This window comes from Stigmatopora nigra, chromosome 3, assembly GCF_051989575.1.
Source record: "Stigmatopora nigra isolate UIUO_SnigA chromosome 3, RoL_Snig_1.1, whole genome shotgun sequence".
In the NCBI taxonomy this organism is placed as follows: Eukaryota; Metazoa; Chordata; class Actinopteri; order Syngnathiformes; family Syngnathidae; genus Stigmatopora; species Stigmatopora nigra.
In genome coordinates this window covers 5,257,770-5,272,795 of record NC_135510.1, presented here as the reverse complement: position 1 = coordinate 5,272,795, position 15,026 = coordinate 5,257,770, and the positions used below count along the sequence as shown (strand labels likewise).

General features: G+C 38.3%; 2 protein-coding genes and 1 long non-coding RNA gene across 3 annotated transcripts; 1 reads left to right on the top strand and 2 right to left on the bottom strand.

Moving 5' to 3' along the window:
- Positions 1–1,429: 1,429 nt before the first annotated feature.
- LOC144194787 (uncharacterized) lies at positions 1,430–2,485 on the bottom strand. The gene is made up of 3 exons (XR_013325975.1): positions 2,384–2,485; positions 1,624–1,723; positions 1,430–1,548 (listed from the first exon to the last, which is right to left on the bottom strand). It is a non-coding gene; the product is annotated as an uncharacterized LOC144194787 (long non-coding RNA).
- A 5,546-nt stretch (positions 2,486–8,031) lies between these two features.
- LOC144194517 (retinol dehydrogenase 12) lies at positions 8,032–11,695 on the bottom strand. Its single transcript, XM_077713635.1, has 7 exons — positions 11,479–11,695; positions 10,507–10,647; positions 10,248–10,439; positions 10,009–10,170; positions 9,780–9,896; positions 9,506–9,707; positions 8,032–8,897 (listed from the first exon to the last, which is right to left on the bottom strand). The coding sequence occupies exons 1-7, from the start codon at positions 11,552–11,554 to the stop codon at positions 8,801–8,803; spliced, it is 987 nt and encodes a 328-aa protein (XP_077569761.1). The 5' UTR covers positions 11,555–11,695; the 3' UTR covers positions 8,032–8,800.
- A 272-nt stretch (positions 11,696–11,967) lies between these two features.
- tmed3 (transmembrane p24 trafficking protein 3) lies at positions 11,968–14,536 on the top strand. The gene is made up of 3 exons (XM_077713181.1): positions 11,968–12,307; positions 13,088–13,333; positions 13,883–14,536. The coding sequence occupies exons 1-3, from the start codon at positions 12,155–12,157 to the stop codon at positions 14,114–14,116; spliced, it is 633 nt and encodes a 210-aa protein (XP_077569307.1). The 5' UTR covers positions 11,968–12,154; the 3' UTR covers positions 14,117–14,536.
- The last annotated feature ends 490 nt before the right edge of the window (positions 14,537–15,026 follow it).

The window sequence follows — 15,026 nt, the reverse complement described above, 5'->3', positions numbered from 1 at the left end:
TTGCAGAAATAGCATTTTATACTATAGTAAATAAACACACAAATATGGTGCCTGGCCATACACATTTTATACATTCTGTGGCCATTCTTACAACCATTAAAAACTAATAATTCATACCTCAAGCCCCCCCTGTACGATACTTGTTATTTATTCCATTCCAGTTTATTTTACATTTTGAGTTTGCCCCGTTTGAGTTATATAAATTATATTTTCAGAGGCATGAAACATCTAATTGTCATCTAAATTTGGACTTCTGGAGGCAGGTTGAAGTTAATGTTTCGTGTCCCGCAGCTCGGAGGGATTTTAACTTGCTAAATGCAGCAATATTGCTAATTATGTTCATGCGTCACAAGAATTTAGTCCCATGAGGCTTTCAACTGGCTCCTAAGGTGTTTTTAAATAGCTTTAATGGGAATTGTACACATGTTTCTCATAAGATAATTTTGACAGATTTCTATTTATTATTTCTTTTTAATTTTTTTTCAAACAAAGCATCCATCAGCAATAATCTCCATTGTCCACCTTGCAAACTAGCAGTTACAACATATTAAGCTTGGAATCTTAATGTTATTTTTGAACAATGACAGCAGTAAAAAAAAATAAACAATTCAATACAAAAACACAAAATTTATTTGACGCTAATTTTGACAAAATTTTTATGCTTTTGGGTGTTCATTGCTGGGTAAAAAAAAAGCTTTTAATATGTAAAACAATTTGGAGTTGACGTTTTCACATGCTCACAAATTGAGAAGTAGGACAGTGGCGCCCTCTACTGCTCAAACTAATGCAGCGACAACTAAAATTTGAGCTATTTGAATAGGCTGCATATACATCCATCGCTGGTTCAATGTTATAGTGTGCTTGTTTTTATGTGGGACACAGCTCACTTAAGATGACCCATTTCACGATCTCAGTACACCGGATAGCAATAGAATTTTGACTATTAAATCAAGTAAAAAAAATAAATTAAAAGTCATTTTTTCCATACTATTTCAATTTATTTGACTTTTTAAAAATGTATTTGATTTTGAAAGAAAAAAAGTAGTAACGGCCTGGGGAATGAGTGGTTAATCTGTCGGCCTTACAGTTCTGGGGTTGAGGGTTCAATCCCAGTGGGGTCGTCACAATGTGGACTTTTGCAAGTTCTACCTGGGCTTGCATGGGTTTTCTCCGGGTACTCTGGTTTCCTCCCACATCCCAAAAACATGCAGGATTGGCTGTTTGAACAATCTAAATTCCCCCTAGGTATGAGTGTGAATGAAATCTTGATTAAAAAAATATGACTACACTGAATTTTTCAGATTTTTTTTTTCATTTTATTTTTCTCCTATTAGATTTTAGGATGAAAAACAGTTAGGGTTGAGGACTACATTTTTCATTTTAAAAAGATTGATCAGATTAAGTTTGATTTCAGAGATTCAAGTTTGGTTTATCGTTTCATGCAAAAAAAGATTTTAAAATCCCTGATGGTGCAGTAGTTCACTTGCCTGACTGGTCTAAGGTATCATCGTCCAAGACTAGGAGAGGCCTCAGCTTCTTGTGGTGACCCTGAACAAGAGAAGCAACATTAAAATAAACAATTTAGGGATGAAACTTGCACCAATCATCATTTTATTTACATACATTCCACTTTTTGTGAGCTGTATACGAATGATGTCCACACACAGACATGCCGAGTGCAGCCACCGAGCAGAAGGTTCCCAGGAATGTGGGTGCTCTAATCCTAGAGAGGTAGACAAGATGTTTTAGCAGAGCTCCTCTGGTCCACATGAGTGGTCCCGGCATCCGACGCTCCTGCATACTCCGGAACCGGATAAAGCGAGGCCGACGCCTGTTTGCATAGCAGCAGACTTTCACACTGACGAGAGCAAGTCAACTAAATAATCGACAACAATGCAGGCAGAGGCGCTTCCAGCTCTTCCTGTCCTGATGGTATGCTAAGACATCACTAATTGTTAAGTGCACCATGTCCAACCATGCGGAATGCTCGACAGGCATTTCATCCTTTTTTTTAGTTTGTTTGTTTCTTGTTGTCAATGCCACATTTTTGTGTAGTTATGTATGTTGATATATTATCTATCCACCTTTAAATGAGGGAAAAAAATAGTGAATTGAGATATAAATGGTTCACTTTTTTGACGTACGACCAAAAAATTTAGATGCAAGTGTAATGTGGAGACGGTGAGGTCAACAATACATATTTATTTAACAATTCTTTTAAAAAAAATATATAGAACACTTTTGATCGAAGTTTACTATAAAAAAATGCGAAGAGATTCACGAGTTAGGTATTAAAAATAAAACTAATATCTTTGACTTAAATTTAACGAATTATATCGGCGGCAGTTTGATTTTTTTATGCAATAAAATAATGAATACTTACTGCCCATAGTTAGTGAGGATAGGCTGCAGCACACTTAGGAGGAAAGATAAATTAATGTATGAATGAATATTGCAGCACCGAATGATCCATGCAATATGAAACTCTTCTTTTTTGATTTTATTGACTTCTTCTTGATTTAATTATACTGCCCCCAGTGGGCAAATTGGACGTAGCATAAAGAATTCCTTACAATTTCTTTATTGTTAATGTATACTCTAGTTTTCTATTAATCAATTTGAAGTAAGTGATTGATAAGTTGATACCGCAAAATGATAAGTTCAATTAATAAAATGTGGTGAAATATATTCCAATATGTACAATAGATTTGTTTGAAAAGTTTATATAGGAAATTTGAGAACCATTTGGTTTTTGTAGCATTACTACTAAATACTTTTAAATGTGCATAAAATATCAAACAACCATACAGTTCCATTAATCTTTTATAATATAAGTTACTATTTATTCTAATTCTAAAAAAAAAAAATTGCATTTTGACATGCAGGACAGATGTTTTTTAAAAAGTGGAGCCAAATGTTAACCAAATGTTAAAATTGTGGCCTACATGAGCTAAAATATGACTGTCAATTCTAATTATGGTGTATATGTTACTATGAGTCAATTGATATGCTATGAATAAATTCAATTAGACATTTAAATGAAATAAAGTTGTTGTTTTTTAAATGCACTTACGTTAAAGCCCACAAAGACATCTAAAGTTGATTTTATAGTATTGAACTAATTTCCTGTCAATTACCACAATAAAAGATCCAATTCATCTCAACTTGCTCATTTCAGAAAGATTGACCGCACTAGACGTCCAATCCTTTTTCACCCAGTGGTCAAAAGGCCTCTCCCAGTCAAAATGGTTTGGAAGTCCAGTACCGCCAAAAGGGCATAATATTACAAAAACAAAACAAACTTAAAACATTTTAAACACATACATATTTCTTTTTTTTCTACTTGCTTGGACATTGACTTCTCACATTTACAATAAATGCAAATATGCAAGTGATTTTCTCAAAAGAGTGGAGAGGGTCTTAGCTGAGAGGAAACATAGGGTGCGTGCGATGGGTGTGGGGATGCTCGACGTAGCATATGCTAAGTGGATGTGAACGCCGTCTGACTCAGCAACTCGTCTCCTGTCTGTGTGCTCGCTCCACAGTGTCTTTATCCCCAGTGACGGGACACCGCCTCAGGGGTGGGAACACACCTCGCACTCAGACACCAATTCCCCCCCAGAATGGGGGCTCTGGGTTTGTCTCATTGACCCTGATCTTTGTACTTCTTTGCATTTGACTATTTCTTCTTATAAAGGGCCCATAGGTAATGTGGCTGTATTGAGGAAAACTTGTATTTGTACTTTGTAGTTTCTAAAAAGGATCTTGTGAATCATAAATGTATTAACGATTTGATTGACGGAATTGAAATTGAACAATTTGGGCCTTACCATGGTCGTCAGATGTGAACGGACCTTTGGACCATTGAAGAAAGAACATTTGCATCATGCAGTAACGTCCGATTGTTCTTTTTTTTTTACCACCTAAGGCACAGGGATCAAAGTGGCGGCCCGGGAGCCAAATCTGGCCCGCCGCATCATTTTGTGTGGCCCGGGAAAGTAAATCATGAGTGCCGACGTTCTGTTTTAGGATCACATTAAAATGAAGAGTTTAGATGTATATATTACATGTCCTGATTTTCCCCCTTTTAAATCAATAATTGTAATATTTTAATCAATTTTTTGACACGCTTGACCTAAGGTTTGCAAATGAATTTTGGTTGGGGACGCAATTTTGCAACTGAATTTTTGTCCAAAATGATTTAATGGCTGACTTTTTTGAAACATTATTTACTATTATATTTACTATTATATTTACTATACGCTTGTTTGAACTGAATTAAAAACCTGAAAGAAATTCGCTGTCAGAAATTCAGTACTCAAGGATTGCTGTGGTACCCAGTTTTTGTTCCAATTTAACCAATCAGGCTGGTGGAAGATAAACCCTGCACTAACCGGGGTTTGAACCTGTGATCTCGGAGCTGCGAGACAGATGGGCTAACCCTTGGTCCACCGTACCGTCGAATCCCTGTCAATCTCATTCAAATCGCATCCGAATTCATGTCAAAACAACCTGCATGCCAGACAGTTGCCAGACCGAGGCACTATAATGCACCAAGTGCAATCCGGTATGAAGGCGTTTCTACCAATGGCGTTGTTGTAAGTCTACCAGACACAAACAGCTTACAAGAGCAATGCCTTGTGTCACACACTCGCTTCTTCCTTCTTAAGTCACCAGCGACGTGCTGTTGGAGCTTCACGCATGCACAGGCTAGTCGCCAAAACTGCGTCGGCCCGTGAATGCAGTAAACCTGCATTCCCACATTTGCCTCTGGCGGGGTGGACTTCAAGCAAAAAAAAAAGGGTGGGGGGAAATAATGCACATAGTAAAGCAGGACTGCATACCAGAGAAGCAGACAGGACAATCCTTGCCTTCACGCACATTCTCTTTTAAAGTTTGTGATCTTGGTAGACAGGAACATACGTATGATCTCCATCCTGCAGCCCCCACATTTGAAATACTTCAGATCAGACAGTGTACTAAGACACTTGAATGCATATGAAGGTGCTTTTCATTTTAGCAGTACTTCTTGGAAAGGAAATAAGGTGGCTGCAGTTGTGTATGTATTTTCTGAAGAATTTACCATGACCATAAACTGTATACAAACTACACATTTTAAAACTAAAATTTAATACGTTAGACACTAATTTAGAGTGTCCAATTAGCCTACCATGCATGTCTTTGGAATGTGGGAGGAAACCAGAGTACTTGGTGAAAACCCACACAGGCCTGGGGAGAACATACAAACTCCAAACAGGTGGACCGACCTGGATTTGAACCCTGGTCCCCGACTGTGAGGCCGACACGGTAACCACTCACCTGCCGGGCTGCCCCATACCGTACATTTTCAAACTAAAAATCAATACATTAGACACAAAGAAGTGATATTGTGTCGCCATGAAATTGGTTAATTACCGACAAGGCTTGTGTTCAGAAGATTTGAAATGTCCTTTTTAGCAAAGTAGACTTGATAGTAAAACAAATGTTTTGGTTAGACTTTGAAGTTTTCCTTTATGTTTTTGGTTATGCATCATGTATCACACTTTTGTACTTGCATTTGATCCCTTGCCATCAAGATAACAAACACACCAGGGATGTCATCGATCTGAAATCGGATCAGGAATTGTCGGAAATCGAGCCTAATCACGTTTTTTCAGAGGATAGCAATTGGTAAAAAAAAATTAAAATGTTTTGCTATGGAAAATAGCTCAATTTATTGCATTGTATCACCCAAGCTTATTCGCACTATACGTTTATTTACGTAAAATACATTATTTAAACAATTGTTCCAAACCAATGATCAAAAAGGCCATCTAGTCCATTGTCCCTTCTGCACATCCCTAAAACCTACACATATGGTCAAAAAATGAGTCCAGTCCATTGTGCTTTCTGCACATGATAAAGAGGCCTGCCGCATATGTTTACACTTTAAAAGTGCCTTTAAGGCACCAAGCAAGCATTTCCCGTGACATCTTTTCCTGCGACGCCGAGCCCCACCTTTCTTAAATCCAGACTGTAGAGAAATAATCCCAACAGCGTGGCTATAATATTGCAAATGCGTGCAAGCCTGCCTAGAGAATAAAGCAAAAACCTGGTGCCAACCTCCAGAGTGAGGCAGGTCGTACTCTGCCCAAGTAGCTGACAGGTATTCGCCAGTATATTGGAATTTGCATGTCAGCACGCACACCTGTGATAAAATACACCCGCTGAGCCTTCCTCTCTCTCATCCCGCTGACTTGCATGCGTCAGACTGACGGGTTGGAGGAAGTGGATTTTTTTTTTTCCTGTGAGAGAGAAAGGCAAGGTTGGGTAATCCTACAGACCAATGGCGTTGAGAAGACGGCCTTCCACAGGAGGTAGGTGGAGCTATGCCGGAATAAAACTCCTGAGTGGGGTGTGTCTCCAAAAAGTTTTGTCGACAGTCAAATGAAGAACAGTACTTTTTTGAGGGGGAGGAAAGGAAGTGTTTGGAGCTTGGAGGAACTTCTGGATGGGACTCCTACGACTGATCTCGGACCACTCAGAGCAGGGATGGTGATTTCTAGTTGGGGCCATTGGTTGAGAGGATTTTTTTGTCAAGTTTTTTTAATTTTTTTAATTTTTTTTTTTTATGTTGATCCTGTTGTTTTGTAGTCGCTCACATCTCCTTATCACTTTTCCAGCCCAGCTATTGATTCTGTATCCGTTGGACGGAGAACTGATAAGGGCATGTGCATGACAATACCACCAAAAAGACAACACCAGGTCCTAATGAATCATCAGAACCACTTTGCACTATTTCGTTGTTTTTGTCGTGTTAAATTGTCTGGGATGCGCTGTCCTGAACAGGTTTTTTTTTTTCTAAATTGATGATCGTCGCCCTAAAATGGCACGTTAAGCACCGAATGCTGTAAAAAAAAGAAAAAAAAACCAAAAAAAACTCAGTTTCTTGAAATAAGGCCTTTTTAATTCATGACTGTTTAGTTCTTGATATGCAATTTTGTTTTTTTCCCAACTGTGGGCTGTTATTGACATTGCCTGCATTTCTTGCTTTAAAATGAGTTGCAGGGGGAATATTAAGTGAAGCAAAAGAATTTGCTTCAGGCACCTCAGGGCACACCTGGTGATTTGTCCCAAAAAAATGTGAGCAACTCCAGTGCGGACAATGCTTTTATTTCCATTTTTTTTGTGAAAATATGTGTCTTTAAACTTGGAGACATCATTCTGGTACCGAATAGAGCACGCTGACATTATAAAACATGACCGCCGTGACCCCTTAATGCGAATTAAAGTGAGGACTTGGGGCGGGGGATGCAAGCGGTAAAGTGGAGTGCAAGAATTAGGTGAGTCACGTTTACGTGAGTCGTAAAACGCCGGTTGCGTGTTTAGTTTTTTTTTCCCCCTTACCGCTGGAAAGCAGTCTTTGCATAGCTTTGCTTTTATTAACGAGCGTGCATCTCATACTTTGCCTGGCGTGCAAGAGCAAGCTTGTTTAGAAATCTGTAAATTCAAACCATACGAGATGGACGAGAACTGGAACGGGTATTATTTAAGGTGCATTCTTATTTTTATTGTTAGAAAGTAAGGGTATTTTAGCACATGGTTTTTTTATTGCACTCTATTTATTTGTTGGGGGTCCAATTTTTTTAAATTTCATTTTAATGGGCTTAATCTGTAATCATGGTGTGGGAAAATGTTTTAACTGCTGAACGAAAAGTTAAGCATTAAAGAGTTGAATGATTACAAAAAAATATGCATAGTGACATTGCTTTAAAAAAATCAGTTTTCAAAGTTTAATTTTGGGGATAAAAATCTAATTAAAATGTGAAAATGAAAAAAAAAAGTTTTACTAAATTTTATAATGCAGTGACATAATTTCTGAAAGTTTCAATAGTTTAATGTTTTACAAGATTGTACATAATATATTGGCAATAAAGATCAAGATTCAAAAATTTAAATTAATGAAAAAAAATCTTTTTAGTCCAAATAGTCAATGATGATGTCAGTCTTGGGAATTACATCTAGTGTTTACTCACTAAAATGATCCAGACATTAAAATGATCAAGGTTTATTTGAATAAATAACTTTACAACACAGACCAGTCGTGTTTTAGCATTGACTTGGAAACATGGCTTACAAAATGCAGCACAGTGGTGTTCAAGTACATTGTACAAACAGGTCTAATTGTTGTCTTCATCTTCCACATAATTCAAGTGAACATAATACATTGGACCTTCTATCATTGGAAATGTTCAATTCTTCTTGTTTTTACTTCTCCTTAATAGCATATTGCCTTCCTCCCCAAGTGTATTGATCTTAATTTGAACAGCATGTTAAAATGGTGTACTTACAGGCAGTATAAACAAGAACCACAGCTTTGCAGGTTGAGAACGTTAAAGAGCAGAAATATAGGTACTCTCAAGTGAAGAATTGGATAGAAATACCTTATTTTTTTAGAGCTTTAAAATGCCTCAGAATAAGACTAGCATTATCTTCATAATTGGTTATGACAAAAGGCAACTATAGGTTTTGAAGTAAAATGTATAGGTAAAAAATAACATGGGAATATCATTTATCCCATCTGAATAATACAAATATGATCTATTTATAGTTTGTGATAATAAGGCAATCCGTCATTTAAAGTGAAATAAACATTTGATTAAAAATGGCAGCCACGAAATGAGGCAAAAAATTACTTTCAGTGTGGTCTTAATAATTTTGCAGACCATAGTGCTTATAAGGGCAAAGTTAAATGGTCTCGATGAACGTCAACTACATAAACAAAGTGTGGCACAAATGGAAGGATATCAATTGGCTTGCTTCAGACCAAGCCCACCATGGATGAGCTGAGGGCCCACAATCCCTTGGCAGTGTTGTCGTCCATGGCCGCTGGGGCGGGATCCTTCACTGCACAGTCACTGTTGCGAATAAACGGACAGAATATTCATTCCTATGTTATACATTTCATTATTTAGATCATAAGTCACTCATGAGCAATGTTCCCTCTAATTTTTGTAAAACATGCTGGAAAACACGAAAAACATAAGAGTGGACAGAGCTACTGCCACTGGCTGCCGTATAGACGGCGCCATCATGGGGAGAGGGGTTTAAAAAAAAAGTATGGATTTTATTTACTGCGGGCCATATGATTGCTGCTGCGCATAGAAGACGAGAGTAGTGCGCAATTGCGGATGTGCGCAGCTTAGAGGAACATTGCTCGTAAGTTAGTCGCACTCGTCAAAAACAAACAAAAACACAAAAGGTCACGCTAGATTTTAGATTGAACTTTTTGGGGAAAATATGTCACCCGCTATTTGCCTAACTTTTAGCAACAAAAGAACTGAATAGTTGCAAAACTTGTGCTGCAAATGCTAACGCTAGCGTCCTTTAGTTTAGCAAACTCCAATGTTAAAACACTTCAGCCACGCTACATTCCGTTCAAAACCGGAATTGTTAGCTTGGCTAGTTTAGCTTCTATTGCACTTCCACTCAGGAAACAGTACTACGAAAATTAGCCATTACTAACCTGTAGTAAAGTCCACTGGAATTGTTCAGACTCTCATCCACGGCACAGAAGATGGAGGTCTGAGCTCCTTCTCGTGGACTTTTAATCATCAACAGGAATGGCAGAAGAAGTGGATTCTTCCATAAAGATGTAGGGAAGAGGTGGCGGGCTAGCTCGGTACGGGCCACGCCGGGGTGGAGGCAGTATGTGTTCACGCCAGTACCTGGTGGGACGAGAAGCCATCTTTGTTCAAAGCCAGATAAACAAGAATGGAGATAGATGAACAATCGTGTACCTTTGAGTCTTACAGCAAGTTCCCTGCAGAAGAGTACGTTGGCCAGCTTGCTTTGGCGGTAGCTCACATCAGGTTTGTAGTCTTCCTCGAGATTGATGTCGTTGAAGTGAATGCGACCTGAAAGAGGTCAATCTTGAAGCCCATTTCCAACAAAGAAACTAGAAGGCGGCCATATTGCTGAAACAATCTCTATTCCAATGTTATAAAACAAGTTTAAATCATATCTTACCCTTCTCGTGCGCCAAACTGGAGACAATGACAATCCGACTGGGTGCTGACTTTTTCAGCAGCTCAATGAGAAGATTAGTCAGCAGAAAGTGTCCAAGATGGTTGACGCCAAACTGCATTTCGTAACCTTCGTCCGTCTTCCATTTGGGGCACATCATGATACCTTAGAAATGAAGACAATAATACATGGGCCAACTATCCTATGATTTTGACACCAAAATTCCAGGTTCTTTAAATTACCTGCATTGTTAATTAGGATGTCCAAGTGCCTCTCATGATTTATAATATCTCTAGCCAAATCCCTGACTGATTGCAGGCAGGCCAAATCCAATTTTTTCACCACCACGTTGTCATTACGGCTCTGCTTGCGAATTTGTACAGCCGCTTTGTGGGCTTTTTTCAAGTCCCTGCAGGCCAGGATGACTCTGGCCCCTGTGAGAAGGATGAATTACGTTATGATAAATAAATTCCAGAAGAACATACGCAGATAAGCGCTTGCCTCGTCGTGCCATATCCAGGGCCGTCTCTTTTCCAATGCCGGTGTTGGCGCCCGTGATCAACACTGTTTTCCCGTCTAGCCTGACCTTGCTGCGACACACTCCACCCGCCATCCATCGACGCAAGGCCAGCAAGCTAGCGCCTGGAAAAGAGAAAACAACAAAAACACGAGATTGTTAAATACATCCATTAACATCAATGGACGTCCAATCCAGTTTGAGTGGAAGGGCTGACCTACCGATCAGTTTATTTAGCAAGATCGGACATTTAGCGCTATAAACATGGTCATTTTAGTGGGCAACCTCATTTTTTGGGGGACACCCAAGTGGTTTATTTTACTGACCGAAACTGACGTTTATGCTTTGAATACCCTTTTTTCCCATTTAAAATTTATTTGAGGACATGTGCATTTTTAGGTGGATCACTGACATCAGGAGTGTAAAGGGTCAAGAATTTGGTGATGCCAATGGTTAAATGGGGGGTGGTATATTAAATGAAGGGTGGTATATTAAATGAGGGGGCTGGTTTGTTAAATTAGGGGGGGGGGGGTATATAGGAGCCATAAAGGTTGCTCTTGATAAAGGAAATTAAAGCAATGATGTGTCAATGATGTCGCTAGAGAAAGAACATCATGTCCATTGAGCAGTAATGTCATCCATTTTAAAAACCCTTTCAGCTTACCACTTTGGCTCAAACCCAATAACTGTTGTCATGGTTCCAGTGCTTATTAAGTCCTAAAGATAAAAAATAAAAGTGCAGACATATTGTTATGTTTTTATGCGCTGTCCATAAATGTGTTTACAGAACAGCTATGATGAGCTGTGAAGTATAAGCCATGCATGTTGTATAGTTTGAAATATATGGTTCTGGTCTTCATGATGTCGAGTTTTGTCTATTTTGGTTCTGTTGGCGGTCACCAAGGAAACGTATACAATGCATCAAAATGAAGAAACAGATCCTAAAATAGTTTTACCTGCAACTACTGCAACAGTGATGCCAACAGCGTGTCTCTCAAGAAACCCCTTCGCTGTCTCGACGTAGATATGCATTTCGAGATTTTTATTTTTAAAATATTATAAAGTAATAAAACGAAACAGCACCGGACACCCAATCTTGGCCCACTCGCTCATTAGGCAACTACCCAATGACAAGAGCGCAGCTGGACTGCCTGAGGTTAGACACTTGACGTGAGTCACGTGATACTTTATGAACGCGTAGCAGTGTGGAAGTGACGTTCCTATTAGTGCCTTTGATTTTAACAATACAAACAGAAATTAAGTAATTTTACTTTTAATTGTATGGGCATTTTATTTTATTTATGTACATTAATATCCATCTAATGAAAATAAAAAGGATCAATTAAAGGGAAAAATATACCCTGCGTTACTTGACTCGTGCTTTTATTTTGTTAGTCTTCGCCTACCATTTCCTGTAGTAGCGTACATTTAGAAATGATTTTAAAACAATTTCACCCCGTGTAAAAACGTCCAAAGGGGATTAATAAATATTTATTTAAAAAAATAAAAGATTAAAAAAAATGAATCGCATACCGGAAGAAATTCGCTGCTTTGCCACGTCACATTTAACCGGCCGCAAGTGTTCATTGAACTCAGCAAATTCGTCCATAGCTTGTAATTTATTGTATTCACATGACAATGCTGTTGCCACTATCATTGTTTTACCTGCTTATGCACTTTTTCGTGGTGTTCGCCACAGAGTTCACGTTTGAGCTCCCCGATAATGAGAAATTATGTTTCTACGAGGAGTTGGAGAAGGATGTCAAGTTTGAGATCGACTACCAAGTAAGTCCTTAAATGTACACTCATAAAACGGTCATATTGCGTATTAGTTACCAGTTTTTCTATATTTTATTAAGGCTATCAGTGTCCCATTTTACATGTAAAAGGGGGAAACAATTATCTACTTGTTTTTACATATTTATGTAGGATGGGTATGTTGACAGCTGTCGTGATCAACACGGCAGTCCTCTGTTTACGGTGTCATGACGTCACGAATTTGGATGTAAATTGGGACTTTTCCATTAAACAAAACCAAAAACCAGTAAAGCATGTATGACAACGTATTAGCAACATCAAATAACTGGTAAGTGAATATAGTTTCTTGTGCTGTGGGTAATAACTTAGTCCAAAGCCATGCTAGCTATTAGTCCTATTTCTAATATATGCTAAAATAGTAGTAGTCACAATTCAAATATTTATTTAATTAAAGTAGGCCCGAAATAAAAATAACAAACAAATGGTGACATAACGTATTGCTGTGATATTGACACGCAAGGACATTAATAGAGTAAACATTTGTATTTTTGTGCCATTAGCCGAAACCACAGGTGTCAAGGTTACTTACATCTTTTAGTGTGAATCACTAAAATAAATGTGTCGACTTCATATTACTAAGGTAAAAATTTATTTAAAAAATGTATAATATCTGTTGTTTTTTCATTGTAATAACATTTTTGATAAACAAACTCAGTCCAAACATTCAATTAGTTACAGTATAGCCATTGTCAATGTGCTTGGCATGTATTAACCACAAAAAATGTCTTGTTTTCTTTCTTTGAAAAGGTAATAACAGGAGGAAACTACGATGTGGACTGTTTTGTGATAGACCCTCTTAGTAACATGCTGTACAACGAGAACAAGAAGCAGTACGACCATGTCTCCTTCACCACCGACATGAGTGGGACATACAGGATTTGCTTCAGTAACGAATTCTCCACCTTTTCGCACAAATCTATCTATTTGAATTTCCGGCACGGGGACGAAGAGCCTCTTATACCTGGCCTGTCAAGAGCCACAGCACTAACACAGGTAAGACTGTTTACCTGGGGCCACTTTGACTTTGAAAATTTGACAGATGGGCCGGGTCAGCACAAGATACGATACATATAAAAAAGTGCATCCGTTAACAGTACATATGAAACATAAACAGAAAAAAAGGACTCAAGTATTAACATACTCATTACTCATCATTAAAGTAAAAAGTATAAAGTACAAAGTCAAGTAAAAAGGAATGTATTAAGAAATATTAATATGTAATTTAAAAAGATAGAGGGGCTGTAAAACACAAAAAAACAAATAAGAGTGGACAGCTACTGCCACTGTCTTCCGCGCAACGGCGCCATCTTGGCAATAAAAAAAAAATTATTTGGAAAACGTCGGCGGGCCGGATTAAAAAGCCTAACGGGCCGTATGTGGCCCGCGGGCCGTAGTTTGCCCGTATCTGACCTAAACACACACATAATAATATAAAGTTATCCAATAAAGGACAAAAATTAGACTGTCGTCAGGAATTTTTTCAGTCATGCATGAGCTCGCTATCTCAGTACAAATATTTTGGATGTATGTTTTTCCTCACAGCTGGAATCGACGTGTGTGTCCATTCACGAGATCCTGAAGGTGGTTACCGAGTCGCAGACGTGGTATAGACTCAGAGAAGCACATGACCGGCTCAGGGCGGAGCACCTCCAAGATCGAGTCAATCTATGGTCCATTGGTGAAACCATCTTGCTGTTTGTCATCGGTGTGGGGCAAGTCATGTTGCTTAAGAGCTTTTTTAACGATAAGAAAGGCTCCGTGACAGCGATGACTTAAAAAAAAAAAAAAAAAAAACAGAAGTGGACAATTTTGTTTTCTTCATGTCTTAGAAGCCTTGCCAGAAAGAGAGAGCACTCACAAATTTCAGTGGTCATTATTGTTCCAAAATCAAGCAAAAGCTGAAGAAAATCATTCTTTCAGTGTTCTTTGATTGTCTTAATTTATAAGGGAAAGGTTGTTACAACTTTATACATCTCTATCTTGCTTTTTCCATTTTCTATACAAAAAAAAAGAATGATGTGTACTGAATGTCGGTGCCTTATTTATGACGATAAGCCTGTCATGTTCTCCTAACCGCCTCCATCCAAATTGAAATTACACAAGTGACTGTTAAATGTTGTTGTTAAATGTTAAATAATACATGTTTTCCTCTTAGTCATGTAGGAGAGTTCAAATGAATAAATATGTGATTAAATAGCTCTGTATTGCTGTGACTTGTTCTTGCATTTTAACCAGATGCCCAAGTCACCTCATCTGGTTCTAATCTGAGCCCCACCATCTTTTCAAGAAGCCTTCATTGCACAGAAACATCATATGATTGCTTGTATTTGTCAGCTTATCTTTACCCGGAAAGTTGAAAGGCCAGTAACTCCAGTGGTCCGCCCTTTGTTTACTTTCCTTTATCGCATCATACTCTTGCACTAATTTTTCACTCCTCTTCTCTCTTCCTCCTCCATTTCAGCATTTCACCACTAGGAGAGGGCAAACTACCCTTTTCAATTGAAAACTAACTTCTTGGATGTGCTGCTTCTTACCCTAACCACTTCAAAGAATTTCAGTGAAAGTTCTCCAGAAAGTTCCAGAGCCCTTCCGCCAAATATACGGGTAAATTTTTTTTTTTTACAATATCCAAGGGTGCGAAGGGAGGTGGGGGGAATGGTATTCGTACAAATTGAGCAATTATGTA